Here is a 9,559-nt window from a genome sequence, read left to right as displayed (position 1 = left end):
GAGTAGAGTGAGAAGTGTAGTAAGTATTTTCATAATTTAAATAGTAAAGATTCTGAGTAGAGTGAGAAGTGTAGTAAGTAGTCCAGAGCACAGAAAAGGGTGCTATTTTATAGAATAAGTATAGAAAGTTCATACTTGACAAACTTAGTGACTGGTTTACAAGAAAATGTCCAAAACAAGGAGCAGTCATAAATGCACTTCATGATGCGAGAATAAAAAGAATGTTGCAGACTCCTTAAAAAGGAAAATGTTCCCCCAAGCAATTGTGAAATATGGGATAGATATTTTTTTAAGATTTATTTATTTATGCATACAGAATTGGGGTATAGGCCAGAGGTGCAGGGGCAGTGAGAGGATTCACCAGAAACAGAGTGGGGAGCAGAACAGGCAGATTGAAGTATACTGCTGAGGGGAGACAGGAGAAGTCTGCTGTACCACATAGGTTACCACCTGGCAAGGATTGAACTCTTGCTGCTGTGGCAGCGGTTAGCTTCATAGTGCTGCACTTTATCCTGTTGTGCCACCCAGGAAGGCCCAAAATATGGGATAGTTATTAGTGAATATAGGTAAATAATTGCCTTATATTAAGATAATAAATATATATGTTATAGTTTAAACCATCACCAATCTAAGTATTCTTTGTATCTTTTAAACATAGATTAACATGAAAGATGTCACAAAAATCAACAAAGAAAAAGCAGTGTTCAAGCATCCAAGGTAGGAATTGTCAGCAGCCCTATCTGAAGAGAATTTAACACAACATAAAACTAAACATATTAAGAAACAAAAACAAAATATTTTTTATATATTGGTTTGTCAGAAAAGTCATGATGTATATTTTCTGTTTTCAAAGGATGTTTATTTATATAAAAAACAAAGATCAGTGATATATTGCCCGTTTTGGTTGATAACCTTTTGTCATCTTTCAGTGAGCTTCATAATTTTTCATTCATAGAAGAACCTATCTTTATAGATGAAACACTAAACAAGGTGCTGATTTATAGCCTCATCTAAATGGAAAGTTACACCATACAAGGAGTTTTGAAGATCGCAAAACAAGTAGAATTCTAACAGCACAAATATGGTGGATATGGAAACACATCCCATCCAAGTTCTAATAGTTTTTGACAGGTGATCAAATGTGTAATCTCATGTTGTTATGATGAAACACAACTTCTTTATGATTAACAAGCTCTGAATGTTTCCAGATGATTGATTCATTGAAACTATCCAATTGCCAACAGTGCACATTCAAATTGGTTCCTTGGTAAGAGCTGAAAAAACACACCACCTTTAAAATCCCACCACTCTTGAGAGCAAAACCTTTGTGTGATGAATGATTCATTTGAGGCAAACTATCACAATTGGGACCAAGACCATTTTACACCACACTGGCAATCCACTTCTCATTACCAGTTATCAGTCACTTCAAAAAAGGTTCATTTTCTGAGCCTCACTGGTGGCCTAAGAAATAAGTCTTAGCATTATCACTCCTACAGTCTTAGTTTGATCCTGACCATGGACCTAAACCACATATGGCACAGCAGACCTCTTTTGTCTCACCCGCTGCTTGCCTTAGTAGTATATTTCAGTAAATTCATCTCTTCTCAACATTCTGTCTCTCATGAGTCCTCTCACCCACCCTCCTTTCCCTTCCCTCTGTGCCTGTGACCTACACACACCAGTTCTTCTATGCAAAAAAAAAAAAAAAAAAAGATAATGCACCACCAAATGAACCACTTTGAATTCATGAGGAATCAAAATATCAAGCTTGCTTACATGTCCCAACTTTTTCAGGTAGGTGTGGACATGGAATGATGGATGTTCAATATTTTTGCAATCTCTACTGTTGTGTAATGTGAGTTTGACAAAAATCAAGCCTTTATTTTGTCATCAGCAAGCTCAGTTGTCCTCTCTCAACCAAGGAGCATTTCTGAGATCAAAATCACCAGCACAAAATTTCTGAAACTTGTTGGCACTGACATTCTTCTATAGCATTGTAACCATAAATTTCATGCAACTTTTCACAAGCTTGACATACATTCTTCCCTTTAAAGAAGTAAAACAGTAATATATGGTGAAAATGCAGAGTTTGGACTGCCATCTTCAATTTATAAAATCTCCAAAACTCAACCAAATTGTTCAATTTTTTTTTTTAGAATGAAGCTAGAATTGTCAATTGCCATATGATTAGCAATTGCATAGGTGTGAATGACTCTAAATTTAACTTCCCATAGTGAACTAGTGCCATTGTTGCAAAATGCATCAGGACTTTACTGACAACATAGTAACTCTGTTGGATCAAGCACATAACTTGAGAGACAAGCTTAAGCTAAGGATAGGAAGAAGGTCATTTCAAGTTATGTACTGTCTTACATCCGGAGGAAGTTGAACTTTATTCTGTGTTGAAGAATAATGTCCTGTGAAATGTGTGTGTGTGTTTTTTTAAAGATTTATTTATCTATGCATACAGAACTGGGGTGCAGGCCAGAGGTGCAGGGCTGGTGACAAGATTCACCAGAGACAGAGTGGGAAGCAAAACAGGCAGATTGACGAAGTACACTGCTGAGGGGAGCAGAGGGCAGGTCAGGAAAAGTCTGCCAACCCATGTGGATCATCTCCCTGTCAGGGAATTGAACTTGTGCTGAAGCATCTTTAGCTTCGTAGTGCTGTGCTTTAACCTGCTGCGCCACCAGGGAGGGCCTGAAATATGTTTTTTTAATTATTTAAATGGTAAGGAGATATTGAGTATAATTAGCAATTGTTAGTCAACTAAGACTTGGGGGCAAATGATGTCTTGCAAAATAAGTAAATTTCATATATGACAGACATTAATAAAATAATTAGTGGGATTTAGTAACTTGATTTATAAAAAGTGGCATGAAAGAATAGGACAGACAAGTGATTGGATTCAATTTTTTTAAAACTTAAGGATCTTACAGCCAATCAGATTTCAAAATAAAGATACAAATTGTTTCAAAAGATACAAATTGCCAACATTTATTATGAATGAAAAATTACAGACACATATAAATATATTACTGTTTTATAAAAGGATGCTTTAATATAGCATGGATAATTGGTCTTAGAATAGTTCTTTAAACTGAATTATTTAAGCAGGAAAAATCACATTATTTATTTTCTTATTTTACATTAGTGTGGTCCTGCTGGTTTTGTTAACCTTGTTCTGTTGAACTCTAAGATTTTTAATTTTGTGACAATTTTTTTTCCTTTTTATAAAGGATAATGAAAAATGCATTTAAAAAGCATCCTCATTTTTGTCTTTCTTGGGTCTACTACTTTAAATTCAACATGTTATTTACTACATTTCTAGAATCCTTTTCTTGGCACCTACAACTCTGAATAGCTATGTACTGACAAAGATGAAAAGGCTAACATAAACCAGTTCTATAACCATCTTAGTTTGAGTGACATGGATGGTATTGCTACTCAATGAATTAAACCTTTTCTCAGCAGAAAAATTATAGGGTACTATCTTCATAAAAGAATAATTCATGCAGGTAGAGATATTACTGAATCATCATTGGAAATATGATAAAGTAAAATTGTATAATTTCTAGAAATTCCTTTGAAAGTATTACATGGATTTGTATAATGTAGGTTGTCATTTAAATAGCCTTTTTAGGAGGCTGGATTCAATTAAATATGGGGCTTGTGTATTAGGGTCATACAAAATCCCAAGGTAAAAATAATTTTGACTGTGGAGAAATAGCACTTATTTTTCCTTTTCAATATGCAATTTAAAACATTTGATAAGACCCTAAAAAATAATCCCTTGGAGACCTATATTACAATTCTCTAGACATTTTAATAATGGGTTCTTCCTTCAGTCTGTTTGAGACGTCTAAATTTAGATAGGAATGACAAGGATATTAAATTGACGAAATACTTCGGGAGTCTGATTTTCTTTTTAAAGTTGGACAAAATACCTTAGTGTGTTTTGTAATGATAGAAAATTATCTTTTCTGGGGAAGGTGGCAGGGGGAGACAAAACCGCCTGGTAGTTCACCAGTTATTTAAAGAGAAAACTGAAGTGTAGGGAATTAGATATTACAATTAAACAAGTTGAATGATACTAATATTGTTCCCCTCTACTAGGAAATATATAAGGCAGATAACCTAATACAATATTGAGAAATGTATTTGAAATGTGGGGTATATCACCTTTAGCAAGAAAGGTATCCATATTCAAACCAGAGTAAAACTGAGAAAATACGTTACTTGTCTACTGCCAATAGTAATAAAAAATGTAAAACTTATCATGAGTAAAAGTTGCAAATATAGATTTATGCTACTATTTTGCAACTCTATATGAAGTTATTTGTATGTATGTGTTTCACTTAATAGGACTACAAAATCTCATCTTGGAAGTGAAAATGAAATAAAACCAGATTCATCAGATAATCAGAAAAGAGATCATATATCTCCAACAAAGGTTGAAATACAAAGATCACTGCCTGGCTCACTTTTACCTGTAAGGAACTTGAAAGACATTTGTACATCAAAGTCAGAGGACAAAATAGATTTGACTAAGATTTCATCCAATACTTCAGAAGATTTTACCAGTCAACAAAGAAACTTAAGTAGTACAAAGAAAAGAAATGTGAATTTTAGTGTTCCTGAGACAAAAAGTGATAAAAAAGATGATTATTCTTTCTCAGTTTATAATAAAAAAAATGCAGATGGCACAGTTTCTAAAGTCCATGAGGTACCTTCACAGAAATTTCTTAAGAATTGTCCAAATCCTACAGAGAAAACATGTCCCTCAGACATAAAACCAGGAATTGACCCTTCTCTTTTGTCTAATGCAACAGTGCCTTCCAAGCCTGTTTTCCATATTAGGGATATCCATAGGAATTTAGAAAAGAATGACACTGTCGTTGAACTGCAACATAATGAAATATTAAATTCATCTTTTAAAAATTCTGCATGTACTGGTCCTCCAGAATCCATAATTATTCAGAACAAAGTTCCTACTCTGCAAGTAAATAAAACACAGCCTGAAGAAACTGAGTCAGAAGAAAAATATATGAAGGATACACCGAATTCCAGTACTCTGTCCATTGGAGCATCTGGGAACATAACCCTTAATGTGAATCAAACAGCTGACAACTGTTTTTCTGAACAACAAAATAATGAAAATTCAGTAACTCAGAATGCTGCTGCATATTGGACTGAACTGCCACAGTTTTCATGTACCCCAATATACAATTCTTCTGAGCGTTCATTTGGAACTTCATATCCTTACTATACTTGGTGTGTTTATCATTATAGCAGCAGTAACGGCAATTCCATTACCCAGACATACCAGGGGATAACATCATATGAAGTACAGCCACCACCACCTGGGATGTTGACTACAGTTGCAAGTGTACAAAATACACATTCTAATATTATGTATTCTCAATATTTTGGTTATTTTTCTGGAGAACCACAAACAAATGACTTTGTGCCAGTCAGTGGGTACTTTCAATCTCAAATGCCTGTTTCTTACAATTTTCAGCAACCCATTTTTTCACAGTGTGCTTCCCATCAACCATCACCACAAGCTGCATATCCTTATCGTCCTGGTTCAGGTGTGCTTCCAGAAATTCCTTGGACTTATGGTAGGTTTTGCAAGTTTTGGTGCTTGCTTCACTGAATTTTTAACTTTAATCTTTGTATATTTTTGTGAATAGATTTACAAGTAATGTTATTGTGCATTCATTTTTCCTTGAAGATTTGTAGAATTGTTCAAATACCAGGCAGACTTGAGTCATATTGTCAGGCAGCAGGCAGACATTTAGCTGTGAGAGACTGAAAAAGAATTGATAATACCACTACTATGTTCTTGAATGAAGCCTGACATTTTAGGAAATAACTAAATTATAGTAATTCCCTAGCATGAAAAAAGATATAACCATTTAAGCAGTTGTAAAAGTTTTTAATAACATATGCCATATAAGTTCATTTTTATAAGTAAAAAATAGGAATACTGAAATGAAATTCACAAATATTTTAACTAGTCTACCTTTGGTGATAAAATTTTGGGTGTATGGAGTGTTTTTCTCTAATTTCTAGCTATCCTATTGTGAACATAAATTATTTTGAAAATGGAGAGAAAGCAGGTAGACAAAGGAACATCAATCAAATAAAACATTATTTTTCTCTGTATTCTAGTATTGTATCTTTGGTGAATGAAGTTTATTGAAATACATTTGTAGAATAACTCAAAAGTTTGCTACTAGATCTTAAAACTTTTTCTCTTTTATTTTAAATATTATTTATTCATGTATATAAGAGCCGAGGTGCAGGCCATAGATGGCAGGGGTAAGAGGATTCATCAGAGACAAAGTGGGAAGCAAAACTGGCTGATTGACTTAAATACACTGCTGAGGGGAGCAGTAGGTGAGGTAGGAGAGGTCTGCTGCACTAAGTGGGTCACCTCCCTGGCCAGGGATTAAACTCGTGCTTCAGATAGCTTCATAATTCTGTACTTAATAACCCCTTGTGCCACCTGGAAGGCCCTCTCTTTCTCTTTTAAGTTCATTTTGTAAAATACCATGCTTAAAATACAGATTTTTAAAAGTTGAAGTATGTATTTACCAGAACTAAAACAAAAGTTCAAAGCAATAGCTAATCTGTAAAAATTATTTTCTTTTAACATACCATGAAAGGCAAAATGCATTGTAACTAGTCATCTTTTAATGTCATTCAAGACATTCTATTTACAAAAATGCAAGAGAATTAAAAATAGAAGTAGGTCTCCCTGTTGGTAAAGGAGTCTCATCACTGTCAAGCTATCTCCAGCCACTGCGGCATGCGTTTGCTCCCCGGCCAGGGAGATGACCAACATGGCACGGTAGACCTCACCTGTTTCACCTGCTGCTCCCCTCAGCAGTGTGTTTCAGTAGATCTCCCTGTTCTGCTCCCCACTCTGTCTCTGGTGAATTGTCTCACCCCCTCTTTGCCCATCCTACTCCCATACCCCTGGCCTATACCCCTGTTCTTGAATACATAAAAATAAATCTTTAAAAAATAAAAATAAAATTTATTCATCTGTGTTGGATAATAGCCTATTAACATAAATCTAGTTTTAATTAAGTATTATGATCACAGCAATACCTCTACTTTGGAGTTGCCACCAGTTCACTGGAATCTAGGTGATAAAATACTTGAGTTAGAAATAATGGATTTTTGTCACCTCATCACTCACCATTTCCACCTCTGTATTCAAGTCATCATTGAACACTGTTCTTTCATATTTCTGTCCTATTTCTATAGTACATTTTGTGTGTTTCTCACATGATAAGCCATTATGTGAGACTGTAATTATCTATATAGATTACCCTTCCCTCCCTGCTCCACCAAATGAGTTTAAACAGGACTATAAATTTCTCACCTATAAAAAAAAAGCAACTGCAGAAAAGCTATAAAGGAAGAAATAAGCAAGAAAAAAGGTGTGAGAGTATATGGCTGATTTTTCCTTTTTAATTTTATACATTACTACTACTTCTGTTGCAGTGACAGACATACCAAGCATAGCAACTGTGGCAGAGTATGAATTGAAAACATTTTAATTCCAAAGATAAGAAATTTTCAGTATCGTTTTGTTCACTTTATTTCAGTTTTTATATCATTTTTGATTTTGTACATTTTTTCATCTCGGTTGTAATCCCCATGGACTTTCCACCATCACCTCACCCATGTGCCATCACCAGAGCCCCATAGTGTAATTGTTTACAAAGCTTCTCTTGTTTTACATTTGTGCTTCTTTGTGTTCCTAATTAAATGCAATGCCAGAAAGATAGCTCTGGGATTAAGTCCAGATTTGACTCTCCTTAGTATATATTATTCAAATAAAAATAAAAAATTATCTACTTGTTATAGTAACCAAAAATAACTTTCTATAAATACACCTTGTAGTTTTTGTGAATGCATATAACCCATAGAGAGCACGATTACACAGAAACTGCATCCTTATAAAAATCCTTTTAACCTATAATCTATCTTGTTCGTGATCCTTGTATTCAGCACTATAAATTGTACCAAAGGAAGGTGCTAAGTGATCCTATAGGTAAGGCACATTACATACTTTACTCCATTTAATTCTCACAAGATAGTTGAAAGAGATGGAGAGGTCCTGCTGTTTTTGTAAGACCAGTAACTATTCCGTAGAAAGGCTTAAATAACTTTCTCAGGATCCTATACTTAGTATAGGACAATTATACAGGGAAACAATGATCTGTCTAACATAATACAGTTCTTTCTACTATATTATTATGTACCATTAGTCTATATAATTAACTTATCTTAAATCTTTGTGTTTTTTTTTCTTCCAGCTCCATGGCAACAAGAACCCTTTCAGCCAAGACACTGAAAATAGTCTTCTGTCTACTGAAATAAAGGAGATTTAACAAGTTTTTCAAGTATCATTTAATTATATTTTTTATTTTAACATTTTAAAATACATGTAAATGTGGTAGGGAATATAAACCATTAGAATTTTTTACAAACTGTTTAGCTGTAACACTGTATCATAGAATGCAATAGAAAATTAATTTCTGACATCCAAATACCAAATTGTTTCTATGTAATCATTTGAGTGAACTATACTAGGTTATTTTTACTACCTACTAATCAGAAACATTAACAGTATTTTGAAATTCATTTCTTGAAATGTTGCTATCAGCGCTATTACAGTTACATACACATTTTCTTTGAGATTTTCTAATAGAAAAAGGTGAGTAAAAGTAACATTTAATATATTGAGTTTAAAGAACACTAGTAAAATCTTTTTTTTTTAGTAGTAAAATCTTTAAAAACAAGATTTCTCTTTCTGATATTGTGCCACTTATTTAAAGTAAGATTTGAATTTGGATTGATCATTAGACTAATCATTTTATAATTCTTGATATTTTTATTCATATTACTGATAATTCCATTTCTAACAAAAATTCCTTTAACTTCAATATTTCCTAATTTTCACTTTTAAAATATGTTTTAGTATAAGCCAAGAGAACTTGATTTGCCTATTTTCAGCAATTTGTCCTTGCTGAAACTTTTTTTTTAAGTTTTATGCTGAAAGCAACTTCAGATTATTATATTGAAATTTGAACACATTTAACACCTTTTGTCCATAATAGCCCTTTCCTTAAGATTATTTCTTTTGTATTTGTATTGCACAATTTAAACGGTTCTTTTAAACTTTTTGGTACAAACATTAAAGGTTAGTATCTTTAGCTAATGTCCTTAATTTAATCTCTTATTTCAGTAATTTAAATAATGCCCTACGAACAAGTTGTTTGATTTCTTAGCCTCAATGAAAGTAGTTGAAATTGCTGGTTGTCCCAAATACAAGTTTTTTTAATGCCAGGGACATAGATTCTCCTCCCCCCCCCCCCACTTTTCAGCATTCCACAAAAGTGAAAAAACACTCTAGCAATAGTCATCATAGAACAAGTATAGTTTGTAACTATGACCTTGAGCAACATTTCTGCCTCAACAATTCCTGTTTATTGATCCCAATGAGAAAGATCCCTCAGAGCTGAAATAAACC

The 9,559-nt window shown here is 33.6% G+C and overlaps 1 protein-coding gene across 1 annotated transcript in view; it reads left to right on the top strand.

Annotated features, from left to right (window-relative positions):
- TEX15 (testis expressed 15) overlaps positions 1 to 8,380 on the top strand; it is a 65,324-nt gene extending 56,944 nt beyond the window's left edge. Inside the window, exons 12-14 of the mRNA XM_012724775.1 lie at positions 659 to 717; positions 4,369 to 5,627; positions 8,343 to 8,380. Coding sequence (XP_012580229.1) covers positions 659 to 717; positions 4,369 to 5,627; positions 8,343 to 8,380 — 1,356 coding nt within the window. The remainder of the gene's footprint in view (positions 1 to 658; positions 718 to 4,368; positions 5,628 to 8,342) is intronic.
- Positions 8,381 to 9,559: the final 1,179 nt, after the last annotated feature.

This window comes from Condylura cristata, unplaced genomic scaffold (genome assembly GCF_000260355.1).
Source record: "Condylura cristata isolate star-nosed mole 26May11 unplaced genomic scaffold, ConCri1.0 scaffold00014, whole genome shotgun sequence".
In the NCBI taxonomy this organism is placed as follows: domain Eukaryota; kingdom Metazoa; phylum Chordata; class Mammalia; order Eulipotyphla; family Talpidae; genus Condylura; species Condylura cristata.
The sequence above is the reverse complement of the archived record's forward strand: the minus strand, read 5'-3'. Positions and strand labels throughout refer to the sequence as shown.